The sequence below is a fragment of the Corvus moneduloides genome, chromosome 3, assembly GCF_009650955.1.
Source record: "Corvus moneduloides isolate bCorMon1 chromosome 3, bCorMon1.pri, whole genome shotgun sequence".
NCBI classification, from domain to species: domain Eukaryota; kingdom Metazoa; phylum Chordata; class Aves; order Passeriformes; family Corvidae; genus Corvus; species Corvus moneduloides.
In genome coordinates, this window is record NC_045478.1 from 102,361,063 (window position 1) to 102,376,576 (window position 15,514).

General features: G+C 40.0%; 1 protein-coding gene across 3 annotated transcripts; it reads right to left on the reverse strand.

Annotated features, from left to right (window-relative positions):
- Positions 1-3,653: 3,653 nt before the first annotated feature.
- Positions 3,654-15,457, reverse strand: BPNT1 (3'(2'), 5'-bisphosphate nucleotidase 1). Of its 3 annotated transcripts, none has more exons than XM_032103032.1 (9): positions 15,318-15,457; positions 11,919-12,043; positions 9,736-9,840; positions 9,369-9,476; positions 8,785-8,833; positions 7,711-7,802; positions 6,541-6,738; positions 5,578-5,683; positions 3,654-4,270 (listed from the first exon to the last, which is right to left on the reverse strand). In XM_032103032.1, the coding sequence occupies exons 2-9, from the start codon at positions 12,033-12,035 to the stop codon at positions 4,122-4,124; spliced, it is 924 nt and encodes a 307-aa protein (XP_031958923.1). In that variant the 5' UTR covers positions 12,036-12,043; positions 15,318-15,457; the 3' UTR covers positions 3,654-4,121. The 3 variants fall into 3 exon arrangements, with proteins under 3 accessions (XP_031958923.1, XP_031958922.1, XP_031958921.1); XM_032103031.1 differs by having other exon boundaries at positions 15,328-15,456; XM_032103030.1 differs by having other exon boundaries at positions 15,187-15,456.
- Positions 15,458-15,514: the final 57 nt, after the last annotated feature.

Consider the following 15,514-nt stretch of genomic DNA (forward strand, 5'->3'; position numbering starts at 1 on the left):
CGGCAGGACCCGCCCTGGGGCGGGGGAAGCGTCCGTCACTTCCGCGGGAGAAGCCGTAGAGGCGGAGCCGGAGGTGAGGGTGCGTGCTGGGTGCCTTCGCCGCTGGTCATTCCCGCTGGCTGCTGCCACGACCCGGAGCCCGCCGGAGTGAGGCGGCGAGGCCGGAGCCGGCGGGAGGTGACGAGCGGGCAGCGCACGGGGCCCTCCCGGCCGCGCCGGTGAGGAAGCCGGGAAGCCGTCCGGGATGAGGCACGGGTGAGGGCTGGCTGCCCTGCCCCTCAGCAAACCCGGTGCCGGTGCTTCCCTTCACACGGCTCCTCCGGCTGAGCCTTCCCCGAGGGCTTGGCGGGCGCTCCTGCCAAAACTCTTAGCTGGATGTCTGGCACCAGCCGTGGAGATGCCTCCAGCCCCTTTACGATGTGTGATGATCCAAACAAATCGAGCAGCGAAACACACACCGAATCGTTTGAGTACGGTGGTTTCACTCCTCTGTTTTTTGTAGGATGTTACTTGTTAAACTCCTGACAAACGTGCAGATTTTGCAGTGGGTCAAATGAGTCCTACAATATCCCGAGTGGGAAGGGACCCGCAGGGATCATCGAGTCCAACTCCTGGCCCTGCACAGCGTGGGCCAAACGCTTTTGAGCTCTGGCAGGCTTGGCACTGTGACCACTTCACTGGAGAGCTTGTCTCAGTGCCCAGCCACCTTCTGGAGTCTTGGAATGAATTACAAAAATGCTGTGTCACCGGTTTTTCACAGGAGACTGGCTCAAATTCAGTTTGTTGCAAGGACAATGCAGTGTCACTGTGAATTTTTTTTTCCTCCCATCTATTTTATAGCTGTTACTGTAGCACCTACTGCGCTAACAGACATTATCAAATGCTTGATTGGTGAACCAGTGCTTTTTGTGCAGTGGAGGTAGTGGTGTAGTCAGAGCATGACTGCACACTACGTGCTGGTTTTTATGCTTGATTCCTGCTGCTGGATTTAATCTCAACTTTCCTTACTATCCTCCTGTGTTAGCAGTTTTACAGCTTCTGTAAGCATGGAAAGTATTTCCGTGTGTTTCCATACACGAGTATCTTTACACGCCATGCAGAAGCTGATACATGCTGTGTGTTCTACTCCCATTCAGGTAACTAAATGAGCAGACAGAACTTACAGCAGAATTAGAAAGAAGCTTATGCTGAAGGGATTCTCAAACCTATTGCAAGTTTCAGATGAAAATAAGGATATAGAGGCAATAGATGAGGATTACTAACAGCGGGTTCTGTACTTTGTATTTTAATGATTGCATGGAAAGAATTATTAGGGCAGGCTTTGTGTTATCTGAGTTGTTCTACGTTTTATCTTAAAATGTTTTGCAAATTCACATGCAGATTTTGATGGGAATGCTATGGCATACATATCAAAGAATCCTGTATAAGGTAAAGGTGAAAATTATGTATAACAAGCAGTGAAATCACTGTACTTGCTATGTGGTTCAAACTTCAGTTGATGCCATGATTTTTTGTCTTTTCTTTTATACCCCTGTTGTACCTTTCTTACAACTTCTGTATTCTTAGTGCTTTTTCCCTACATTCTTGGACTCGTTTGTCAAGCTGAGAGACGAAACATTTTAGAAGCTTCGTAGCTGGGGATCAGTGTGCCCCAGACCCCAAGGTCCTCTCCAGAACACATTCTGTAAACCAAGATAGAACCATCCAGGGGAAGGTTCCTTGGGGAGGGGAGCTCACTCGAGCCTCTCACTGGGGAATCTTTGATAGATATGCTAATTAGTAAAACCTATAATGTTATACCCGAGCTTATGGGAGATATTCGGTGGGGTGCATCTCGATGCATGTGGCCTGGACATGTGCACCTAAGGATCCTTAAAATAAATACCAAGGTAAAATCCCTTTTCCCCTTCTAACCATGTATGACACTTGATTTTAAGACCAGGAAAAGGCATCACAGTCACAATCAGTATATGGAATGACTAAACTTAAAATAGGCCAAAATATGAAGAATGTTCTAATTAAAGCAGGCTGAATCTGTCTTGCATGCTCTTACCAGTTATGCAAATGAGGGGAGAGAAGAAAGGTAGACTTTAGATCCAAGGATTAGAAGCACACGTTCCTATATATGCAGCTCTAATCCAGTGTCACGATAGAATGAGGTACATGCTAATCTTGCTAATTTGTCTGTAAATGTTAGGTTAAGATGACCTCACTAAGGAAGAGATTCCTTAGATTCTTCCACGTGTGCACATGGAGAGACAGGAACACTTCAGCAAGAAGTGCCTTGTTCGTATCTTTCGGTGGCATGATGTTCCTGCTTGTTGGAAACAGAGTCAGCTTTAAGCCAGTGAAGTCATACTGGCATTATCCTACTGTGAGGAAAGGACCTAATCTAAGGACTCTCAGTGGAGTTGTTAAATATCTTGTGCGATGACAGGAAAAAGAAGTAACTTGAACACACTGTGGAAAACTGAATTTTCAATTTTTCTTCTGTATGGAAAACAACTTTTTTTACCTTGAGGCACTAGTTTAAGGATAGTTTGTCTGGCTGAAGAGTGTAGTTATTTAGAAGACCTAATTTTGTGGGCAGAGAGGAAGTGAGAAAGGGTGCAATGCATCTTGCAGGCTACTTTGGCATTCATGGTGCCAGCAGAAGGTAAGGAAAAAAAATCATGTGGGAGAGCTTAGGGATTCAGTCCTTATATAGGCAAGTGACTGTGGTCAGACACCCTCCCTGACACCACCTGCCTGACAACCTGACATATGTCACTCTTTTCTCCACATGGAGAACAGAAGGAAAAGCAAATGTCTGTGTTGTCTGTTGAAACTGGCATCTCTCCATGGCATGCCTCAGTGTGTGTCACATTGTTAGGGAAAAGGAGGCCCTAGGACTCCTTCATTTGAGAGTGAGGGACTTGAGTCACAACATCTGGAAAAAAGAAGGGGCACTGGTTCAAGAGCCTAATTTCAAAATCCTTAATTCAGCTTGAAGAGACTTCAAAAGAGTTTGGCTAAGTTGCCAATTTTAGCTAGTCATATGTAATTTATTACTTGTTCTCTTTTGTGATCAAGTGGACTGGGCAGTTGAATCCTGCTTTACTATCACCCACACCTAAGGGAAAGCTGACTGAAACAGGATCTCCAACTTCAAAGTTAATTTTAGGTGATCTTGGCCCTGTTTTCTCCCCTCCTCTAACATGCCTGTGTTCCACAGGAGGGGGAAGTGGTACTGTCAACTTCCTCAACTCTTGGCACTGTTGGAAATGTACCTGGTTTATCTCAAAATTTGGACATAGAAAATTTCAAGGTCTGGCATTTCTGTTATTCCCAATTATGCCAAAGTGACCTTGACTTTGGATGCCCAAAGTGCTCCAAGACTGAAGTGGCATAAACCCTGACAAAGGCATTTCAAATCATCAGAGAGGTGCTAAGAACTCCTGCCCCGTCATGCTTCCTTGGGTTCTCAACTGAACTGTCCTGAACCCTACTGTATTAACACTTCATTGATCCTCAATGAATCCAGTGATCCATGAACCCTTATCAGAGATTTCCAAGCCTAGCTGCACTGTATCCTGCCTCAACTCAGACAACCCAACAAATAGCAGTCTTGGCCATCCCAGAACTCAGTGGAGAACAAAAAAATGCAGATGCCCTTCTAAGAATCAAAACTGGCAACTTTATAACAAATGGGCTCATCCATCCAGGCAAATCCTTAGTCAATTTAACACAATATACCTTATTGACAACAAAAACTATTGAGCAAGATCAGATACATGACTTAACATGATTTTGTGCCCGGATTATTAAGATGACTTTTGGTCTGCAGTGTTATGATTAGCAATATATTACACACAGTCATGAGGAAGGAAAACTCCCAAAGAATACAGAAAACACTGAAAATACTGAAAAAATGTGACTGTTTCGACGTTGTCTGCTCAACACAGCAAAACAATCTGATCCAACACCTACTTAAAGATTCTGTATAATTTTGAAATTATTGAACACCTACTGAAAGAATTCAGTTCAGATTCTATGAACCAAAATTTCACGCTCAGTCATCTTCCTTTTACTCCAAGCTCATTTTCTCAGCCTTCCAGGCCAAGTGAAGACTCTTCCCTGCTTTAAGGCACAAGAGATTCTTTCACAGTGTTTGGAATACGACTGGCATAGTAGTCATAATTTCTCAAAGTGGCAAGGACCCCAGCTGAATTCATGTGCTTCACCTCCTTGTTATACTGAAATGGATTTCCACGGATATCAGTTATCTTGCCTGCAAAAAAAGGAAGAAAAATATTCCAGCAAAAAGGAGTTGGAGTCTATTAGTTCATGTGATATAACTAAAAGCAATCTTTGGTGTACACATGCCTGTGTTCACATGTGAAGTATCTTTGATTCCAGTTTAAGTACACCAGGTTTTATATTGACTGAAATCAAATAACTATAGTGGTTTTGGGTTTTTTCAACAATACTTAAATTCCTTGTGTCTCAGGAAAAGGAAAACATCTCTCTTCCATGGATTACTTAAAATGCTTCCTGAGTAGCTTTTACACTGGCTATTGACAAGCAGCAAAGAAAAATCCTCAGTTCAAGTAAAAACCAGGGTAAGTCTAACCACAAACTCTAACATAATGTAGAAATACTCCAGCTGGTTTTAAATGAGGTTTTAGAAATCTCTTAGCAAGAGCAACACAAATCTTTATTCAAGCTAACTTAACCAGGAGATTCCTACCTAACCCAGGTATTTAACCAAGAGGTTAAATACAGCATTGTGCTGCCCCAGATTGGTTGGGCTGCTTTGTGCTTGAGCTAACCCTGTTTAAAACTACCCCAGTTATGAACACTACAGGCTGCAGAGGAGTCAATAGTGTCATTATGAAGCCTGTTATCCTCGCCTGACAGAACTGAAGAATCAAACCCCATAATTTTAGCATATGGTGGTAAAAGGCCTATTCATGTGAAAAGAAGAATTAGCAAAAAATAATACTACTTAAAATCGTCATCACTGAGTCTTTTCATAACTTTTCAACCCCTTAGCCCCTAGGTAAGTGAAGTGTCTCATGTTGGCTGGAGACCACTAATTCTGCTGAATTATATGAATGACTCAATTTTGGAGTTTGTACATCCAAAGAACAACTTCATGATTTGACCTATTTTTGTTGGTTTAAAGAATTCAATGTCCACATATTATATAACATGTTACTAATAATAAACTACTATACTCAGTTAGTAGGACAGCAGATTTTACTGTAAGATAGTAGCCCACACAAAAAAAAAGGGCATTTGTTTTGAAAATATTAAAATGAATATACCCCAAATTTGGGGATTTGGCTTTTTAAATTATGTGACAGTTATTGAGTTTGTTACTCCAGGGCAAAACAGATCATATCATGCTTTTCAGAGCAAAATGTCCTTATCTGTTGGCTGTTACTGTTGATTTCAGAGGGCTCAGAGCTCCTAGTGAATCATAACTATTAAAAAATGTACAGGTATTGTCATTTTTCTTTCCATGAAAAGTATAACTAACTTCAAATTGATGCAGTTTCCCTTATCCTGGAACTTTGAATGCTATGAACTTACCTCCCACAGCATGTAGGATAGCTTCAGGTGCACATGTATCCCACTTCTTGCACCCAGGACTGGCAAATACATAAGCAGATGCTTTGCCTTCTATAAGTTGAATGATCTGTTAAGAATAGAGTTGCAATCATTGCAAAGGATCTAGGCATTTAGAAATGGGTAGAAATAACACCAGGAAGTGGGGATTAAATCCATTTATTTATGTACTTATAGTCAGAAAAGGAACACCAGCCATTTCCTTATAGCACAAGAAATTTTATTAAGGTATAGAAGCTATACTGTATTACCATTCTCAATTCAGTATTTTTGATTGTTATAAATACAGTCTATAGGATGAAAACCTGCTCTCAGCTTCAGAAACAAGAATTCACTTCTTGTGCAAGTACTAAAAAAATAAAGTGGAAACTATATACATGTTGTGTTAATGCCATTTTGGGCCTTGCGCATGTTGGAGGAAAGATATGAGAGGGTGTGTTTTTAACAGCTATGACAAAACTAAGTGTTAAAAACTGTACCAAATGAGTGTTCCCTGTATGCAGAGAAATTTCACAAAGGAAATATAATGCATGCTTATATTTTTATCCTTTCAAATGGGCTGGTGGATAGTTGGAACAAAAGCTGTATTAACACAAACAGGAGGACATGTCTAATAATTGAGATTAAACTGAATTCCCATTCAATCATGCTGGTCTTACAACTTTTTATTTTCACCCCTAAAAACAGCATACTGGGGAAAGACAGACCTCAGCCATGACCAGCATGGCCACTGGTACAAATACACCTGTACCAAATTCTCTCTACCTCACAGCAGACTGAATGCTAGGAAGAGAAGTTGTGCTGGGGAAGGTGGAGGAAGTCTCTCCTGCATATTCATGCAAGTAAGCAAATGATTTCTTTAGAAAGTCTTTTTTTTTCCAGAAGTGCCACCTCCCAGTAAAAACAGAAGATTTTGAGTTTTCATACCTTGTTTCCTGCTCCTCCAACTCTGATGACAGCGTCTGGGTTCAAGGCAGTGATGCACTCATTTACCAGGGCACTGCTGTGGGAGCGGGTGGTAACAACGATGTGTTTGCCAGCAGGTGCTTCTGTGAGCTGAAAGCCAAAGGCACCCATGCCCAGCACTCCCCAGATTGTCCTGCCCAACACAGCATTAGCTCCTGCCTACAAAAAAAGGTACAGAGTGATGGTTAATCACACTGGTCAGCAGTTAAAGCACAAAGGGAAAGGGGTACCTAGATGTATCTTGGCATATCAGGGAGTGTAACATCAATACTGGGATATACATTTACACAGTGGCACTTAGAACTGCTTGAGAGCCCAGAGTGAGAAATTGGCTCTCTTTCCCTCTAAGGCAATGACATAATTGACCCTTTTCTTATCTGTGACACTGTCATGGTGCATTACATCTGCCTCCAGTGACTGGCAGATTAATATTTGTATATTTCTGTACTTCAGGCACAATCTGTAATTGAAAGTATCTTGTAATTTGAAATATTTTTTGATACATATCACACAGAACATGATAGCATTACATCAGCTCAAGGGCTTTTTCTTTAAACTCCAGAAAGTTTAATTAATCAGGCTGTATCATGAGCTCCCTCCAATAATACTGAAATAACCTCCAAAAGTGTAAATGCCTGTAGGTTGACCATCCTGGACTTATACCTGAAACCTGGCATGATACACTCTAACCCAGCTGTCAGTGACAATCTATGCTTGGTTTATTTGTGGCTGCAGATTTATGGCAGTTACCACTCATTGCAAATGCACCCGTTGCATGGATTTACTAAAGAATTTCTAGCAAAGACTGCAACACATCTGATCTGTACTTGTTTTACAGTATGTACTTTATATGGACTGTAGTAATTTGTACAGTATATATGTAGTATATCCTGTATTAGTGTATTACACCAGCCTCAGGATTCAGTAGGGCTGTTAGTATGTTCCTGACATTCAGTTCCTGGAAACCAGTATTTAAAATTGTATATGTTTAATAAAAAACCCAGTACCTTACATTACAACATTAACTCCACTAAATGCCAGTTTTGAGTTGAAAGTGTGCTAACTGAAATGGCTTAGGAGTTAACATTTAGAAATTACACAGTGCTTCCAAATAGATCAATGATTTAATACCTCATAGTTGTAATATGGCTGGTTAATAACTCCTGCTATTGCTTTGCCTCCATAGGCAATTCCAATAAGAACCGTTACGTGGTCAAGGAGACCTGGACAGAAATAACAGGAATGTAGTTATGCTTGAAAAAGAGAAAGATCTTTATAAGAACATAAACCTTCAGTAAAAGTCCACAAATCAATATGCAGGGTGGTATCTAAAAAATGCAAATAGTAATCAGGATTTTCAGAGGTTGATATAATTTTTTAGTCATTTAGCCTTGAGGTCTGCTAAAAACTGCCCCAGATAGAGTTCTTTTAATAGAGCTATGTTATAATTAACACATAATGAGAAGGAAGTTTAAAGATACAACTACACAGCAGAATATGGTGACATTCTTCTGTAATTGCAGTGGGAGTTGTTTAATGCTATTCAAAACTAGCAATTTGTTGACAGTTGTACATTTCTTACCCCAAAAAGGGGGAAAAAATCTGCCTAAAAGATTTTACATTAATCAACTAAAAGATGCATTAGGAGGCAAAAGTGAGGTTTCAGCATAATGTTTCTTGGAGGCTTTTCTTTTTTTTCTTTTCTTTTCTTTCATTTGAGGGTCTATTTCTATAGAAATTAGACTTTGCTGAAAATAGTTTCTTCCCATAACTGAAGAATCGTGATTTGTGGGAGGGTATTTGTTTCATTTTGAAAGGGCTAAAGTACTGCTGTTTGAAGAGGAGGATGTAAATATAATCGAGCATATTCCTGTGTGAAGGGGAGATTTAGTCCTTCAATTTGAAGATTTGCAGAATTCTAAATTTGACTAAAAACTTAAGACAAGCTGCCAGCAGTCAAAGGCAGCTCTTTGCATTCTGAAATGATAAAAACTGGTCAGCACTTAGTAGCCCATCAGGAATATTCAGTACTGGTTGGAACTCAATGGAATGAATAAATACATTCCAACCACTCAAAAAGTACAGAAACATCAGCCTTATGAAACAATATTGTAAGTAACTTCTTTGATAAAACTATCTACATGTATATGCTACTTTATTACATTGCTGGGTTTTTTTATCAACAGAATTGAAAGAAAATCCAACCTTCAGTGTACTCTTTGGTTCCATCCAAGGGATCAACCCATATTACAAGCTTAAAGAATAAAAAAAATAAGGAAAATTACAAATACAAATCATGTAAGTTACCACACAAAGTATATATTTTACTTTAGTGCTTTTATTTCCTTATGGCAGTAAAGAAATAAAGAGCTCCAAAATTTTAACATTATTGTATGACTGAAGCCTATAATACTGTTTTACACAAAAAAAAAAAAACAAGCTTAAAAATTGACTGGAATGCCTCAGCAAATCTCTTAATAGAAGCATGAAGGATTAAACTGAACATGGAAATGAGATTACATTCTTATGTCCAAACTAGATTCCTGCCAAATTAATTTGAATCACAAATTGTAAGATGCCAATTTCCACTTCCCATTACTGCACACAGGAGCATGCAGCATTTCCAGCTCTGGAGGTGTGATTCTCGTGACTACATTTCAGTTTTCAAACGAAAAAGAAAAACTGGCAACATGGAAAAAAGCTTTTTTTCCTTCTACTCTTAGCTAAAACCAGCAAGTAGTACAGATAATGTAAAACAGAAAAACACAGGCATAACATTACCACATTACCTCTTCCTCTTTAATTCCTGTGTACTGAGCAGGACAAGGTTTCTTCAGTATTTCTTCACAGTGACCATCTTCAATTAAATCCTCAGTTACATCATCAGTGGGCAGTTCCTAACAAAAGAATTCTCAGAATTATTAGAAAAATGTTTTGGAATCATCTCAGTTTGTCTTAGAGCTGTGTATTTGACAGCAGCTTGATAAAGCTAATGAAATGCAAAGGTGAAATGGGATGGAAATACCTTTCGTTTGTTGCTTTTTGGGTTGGCTTTTTTTAAATTAAAACAGATGTTTCCCTAAACCCAGCCAAAGCAAATTCCAGTGCAAGCTACAGCAGGATAAGCTGTTAATATGAAATAAAGGAGATACTTACTTCTTCTCCTATGATTGTCACCTTGGGAAACTTCCGTGCCAGGGAAGCACAAATGCTCATTTGTACCAGTCGGTCAGCTTTGGTCTGCAAGTCATTGGGTCCAGCCTGTCCAAGAGTGGATAGGAATTTGTGAACTAAAAAAATACACCAGCAGAGTGGCCCATACAGCACTCTAAATATTTACCTTGTAGTGGAAAAAAAAGTCTAATTTGGTAAATCTTAACCAAGTAAGTGACCTTGCGAGAGGCAGGCTAAAAAATGCAAGATGCAGAGTTTCCCTGTGCACCCCAGAGCTAAGACAGACCGGTCTGACAGCAGAACAGTGGATTTGGTGCCCCCAAGGTGGCATAAAAAAATGACTGCAAGCTTTCCCAATGTTGTGTAGCCAAACATATGTTGCTACATGGGTTACAGTAATCTCCTGAATATTAATAAACTGCTACATAGAGAAAGTGGGTAACTTATTAACACTTTTTTCACCCTTTAGGTCCAAAGATAGAATCCCAGTTAAGAAATAATTCTCTTAGCATTGGAATTTAGAAAGACAATTTATCCAAGATTTGCATCTTAGTTGAATCAAAAAATTTTATCTGCTGGTATCTTATTTGCTGACAATATGAAAAGTGTTTTCTCCAGCTACAGAAATTAGCCACAGGAATGGAATATTCCATTTAGAATCATGTTATGAGTTAATTTTTCATGCTCAAAAGTGGTCTGTCCCTTAGCCAGCTGCTAATTTTTAGGAAATGATATTTTTCTTTGAAATTTCCCTCTCATTCCCTAAAAAATTTGGTTGAAATTGGTCCTGAGTTTAGACTCAGATAGATCAAGTTCACTGAAGAGAGTGTCCTCTGTTCCTCGACACAAACCCAATAAAACAGTATAAAGTAGTTCTTCTAAACAGGAATCAATAATGTAAAAATGGGTGGACAAAGAGTCTGCCTACCAGCTGGAGGGGGGAAAAAAGTACAATTACTACGAAGAGAAGCAATATAAATTGAGAACTTAGAGATGACCGAGGGAAAGAAAACTCTGGATATCAGGAGACAAGATGGCTAAAAACTCAGCTCTTCCTGAACTAGATAAATGATGGGAGGTCACTATGTTGAGGGAAAAGGTGGAACATTGCCTTCCTAGATGTTCCAAAAGCTTTCAGTAAGGCCAGGTCTTGGAATTGGTCTTGACATTTGCTGGCTGCAGAAAGAGGATGAATGATGAGAAGCAGCACTTTCTTTCCTTTCTGTTCTGCATCTCTTCAGACTGCAAAACAGAGGCACATGCAGAGGTTCTTTTGCATTCTTCCTCTTCCTTTAGCAGCCGCCTTTGGCAAGAAGCTTGCAGGATTTTCCAGATCCCTAGTCCCTCGAACAGGAACCACCTCTGTTTTTATTGTTTTCAATCTAATTTTGTGTGTTTGTTACTACCTCATTAAAAAAAAATTAAAAGCACATGTAAACAGTCTTACTTAGAACCAATATTGCCTGTTACTTTTGATCACTTTTGAATAATGTAAATGCCTGCAACGTACAGACCAAAAATAGTGTATCTATTTAATGAAGTCCATAATCTTGTTACATACCTGTAAAGCTAGAATTGACTTCAAAAGTTAATTCCACCTATTCTAGCACTGTAATCAAAACAAAGATCCTGGCTCATCAGTGCAATTTACTAAATTACAGCAAATTAAGAATTTTAATACCTGTTTTCTTTTTAGAATTAAATTTGAAGCTCTGAATTTATTTTAAAAGCTGTGATTTACAATAAAATCTGAAGCTGTTTTTTGTTTTAGGAAATTAAACAATGATTTATTCGAATCCAAAATTCATCACAGGCACAGTATTTTAAGATGTAATAAAGATGTTAGAACATAGGTATAGAAATTAACAGGAAATATACATTATTATGAATTTTGAGGTACTATGCAAACCTTGTGTTTTGTGAGGGAAATCAGGACAAAATTAATGGCGTTTCTTTTAAATGTACAAATATTTTTTTGGAAATACTGGTCAAAAGACACTTCTCTAGTGCTCTTTCAATTCTTTAACAAGGAATATTTCTTGTCTCAGAGAAGTGAGGGCTGTATTTCTTCCTACAGTTGCTGATTTTTAAAAATACCACCTCAACCTGTATCTAACTCAAGATTAACAAGAGAAGTTCAACTGGAACAAAGTAAAAGGTAATACCTTCTCCACTATGCCCAGGTCTCCTGCAGACATCACATTCCTAACAATTGTTGCAGCTTTCTCCGCAACAGAATATGCAGAGGCCACCACACGCATGAGGAGAGCTGGAGAAGCCATGCTGAATGCTGAAAAGAAACAAAAAGCAAACTTGAACACTTCTCTCTTCAAGAGAAGAAAAAAGGTAAAATATTTTACCTAACATTCCAAACAGGTACAGTTTAAACGGAGTAGAAAGGGGAAAGTGGGTTACTGCCAGTGAGTGGTAATGAGGTGAGCTTTGGCTTTTTAAAAAAATACAATTAACAAACACAAGGATGTAAAACTATTGTAGACAAGATCTTGCAAATACTCATGTTCTGTCTGACAGTGAACCTAGTTCTCACTAAAATAAAATTACATTAAAAAAGAACAGTAGCAGCAACTCTTATCATAAATATTAAGAAAGAGTCTACACACAGTACTCATTTTTTGCACATTTTGAATGAGTTCATTTTTCCAGAACTGAACCTACAGTTGGTTTGTGTCCAGAACTCAAGCACAAGGCTGCCAGACAGGATGACATAAGCAACTTCACTTACTATTCCTCTTTTTTTAAATATAAAACAGGCTTTTGTAGATGTCCTAATTGTGGACACAAAATAGGTTAATGACATGCAGATACAGCAAACTTGTATGCAAAAGTTGAATTTAACCATCTGAATTTAAGCATCCTTTCTGTATTTCTTTAACTTCTGATTTCTTTACGGAAATCAATTTCTATCTTCCTGCCTCCCCTGAGCACTGCATGTCCTGTCATTCTTCCTCACTGCATTGTCTTCCTCATCTGTTCCTCAGCACAAACCAGTGCAATTCACTGGGCCTTCAGTTCCCAAGTAGAGTAACTATCACTCTTGGAAAGGCTTTTCCTCCCAGCTTTTCCTTACCTCAGGAAAAACAAGTATTGATAACCACACTGCATTCTTTAAAATGCAAAGCTTTTTATGTTTTCCTATCAGTTGTTTCTGTGTAGATGACACACTTTTTGGCTGGGGCTCACATGTATGACACACTTCCAAGAAAACACTTGAGCACAGAGCCAGAACAAAATACAGAGGTACTCACTAATCACCACACAAAAGAAGATATATTATGGGGGAAGTGTAATATAACAATCATATGACAAATATTGCAATTGCAGCAAGTACTGCTTAAGGGGCAATAGGTCATTATACAATACCTTTCCTTTCTTCCTTGAGAAATCAAGGTCATGGCTGTTCACAAAACAGCAATGTCAGAAGTATCATAAACCCAAATTTAGCTGATTTAAGAACTTTTTGAGCACTTCAGTAACACCATACCTGTACCACTAAAGTCAGAAGCTCTGTGAGGCTGAAAGAGTAGGGTGATTATGCAAGCACATTCAGAAAGCACTCTTGCTAACGTTAATTATTATTTCCTGCTGATGGATGGGAGCAAAGTGCTCTGGAGTTCTGTGGAATAGCCAAGATCCATACCCAAAGTGCACAGCTGAGCTACCCTGGACTGGTAGCAATGGTTACAGAGGAAATTTTGGAAATGCTACCTGTGGCAAAAAGCAGCTCTCAAACAGTTGTAGAGCAAATATATGTCATAACACACGGAAAGACAGATACTATTTTGAGTCTATACCATCATGTGAAACAAGTTAACAGGAAGAAAAATGGGATATAGTTCATTCCATATTAAAAACATCTGGAATTGAGAATTTCTGAGAAAGAGTTTAGAAAGTAGCATATTAGATGGGAAGTTTGGATTAAAGAATTGAGATGAATTATCAGATGAAGATAACTAACATTTTTTGCTCAGCTTCTCGTAAAAAAAGTCATTTGACCTTTTACTGTACATTTGATCCTGCTTCATAAAATGAGATAAAAACTTAATTGTTTTCAAGGCTTGATTTATTTTATGTTTGCATAAAGTTTCAAAAGACTCAGAAAACAATACAGAAATACTATCTTGCATTCTTGAAGCTTGACCCAAGGTGTTTCTTGGTTACATTTTTCTTGGCCATACTTAAGGCAAACAAATATACTTTCTGTGGTGAGCCCAGAATCTCCTGGAAAACCTTAAAATTGAAATATTTTTATGAAAAAATAAGGTTTATTAAAAGAAACTGAAATGAGAGGTTCAACACCCCTTCCTCACCACTCTGGAGTAATTACCTAATGAATTGCAAAGTATGTTATTAGTGCAAAGGTGCTTTAAATTTTTACAGGGCTGCATCTCCTGTGTGGCACGTCTTCTGGTGTGCGGGACCTTTTTGATTAGACAAGTGAATGCAGCAGCTGACTCTAAGTTCTTCACCTCTGTAACTTTCTGATCTCAAATTAATTCATTTATAGCTTTATGGCACATTCTTTCTGATGAGGGCAATGTCTAGTGTATTCTTCCAGAAAGCACTTAAGAATATATTGCTTGCTTTGGACAAAAATAGTTTGACCCTTACAGATCTGTGCAGTTTACAAATACTGCACAGCAACTATCCCTCAAGTTAAATTTGGGTATAATTTTCAAAACACACCTTGTCCTCTGAAGAGCTTCCCTCCTTTCTTCTAGCCCAGCAACCAAACTGTTGAATGATCTCGGTAAATCAGCCTGTTTTGCTACTTACTAAAATAAATGAGTTCTCCAGTTCTTGTTCCACTTTTTAATTCTGATGTATTTAAGTACTATGGGTTGACTACAATTAATTTATGAAAGCACACGAGTGATTTGTTGATGTTCCTATCTCCGTCTCTTTTACGCAAACTTCCATTTTCCAAATTTATGATTTTCCTGATGAAGGGAGAAAGTGGACATCAGACAGAACACGTCCTTAAATGCAAGTGCTAAGCTATGACTTCTTTCTTGGAACTCTTCAATGCCCAAGCGACTAGAGCTCCGTATTTCTTTACACTAAACTTCGGCCCACACCTGGTGAAAGATAAACTTTCCATTATGTAAGGGAACAGTATTTGCCCAGCAGAAACGGGCTAGGACTCGGGGTGGGAATTCATGGGTCCCAGTGCGGTTCATTTACAGGCTTCCAAGTGGGAAAGGGCTGCGCTACCTGATTTCATCAAAGAGAAAAAAAAGGGAAGCCTGTTCCTCATTCTCTTGCCATTAATATTCCCGGTGGCAAAGCGCCTGCAGCGCAGCGCAGCCAGAGTTACGAGCAGCGCCCGCGGATGCATCCAGCGGAGCGTGGCCGGACACACCACGGGTGGTCGGGGATGGAGGAGCAGCTCTGCTGGCGCAGCAGCCAACTCACCGTCTCCAGCCCCGCTTTTCGCTGGATCTCCTCCGGCCCCCGCAGCCCGTCACCGATCACCAGCAGCGTGCGGGGCTCTCTGAGCCCTTCGCGCCCGTCCCCTTGCCAAGGAAGGACCCACGTTCCAGCACCGCCGCTCACCTCCCGCAGCGCACCGCGCCCTCCGCGCCCGCTCCTTTAGGGAGGACTCGCCACCTCCACAGAACCACCCCGGAATGCCCCGAATCCTTCCGGCTCCGGGCGGGGCTCAGGCGCTTGCCCGGCCCGTCGGGAGCGCCGAGCAGCCGCCGTCCCGCCCGCCCTGCGCGGCGTGTCCCCTCCCGCGGCC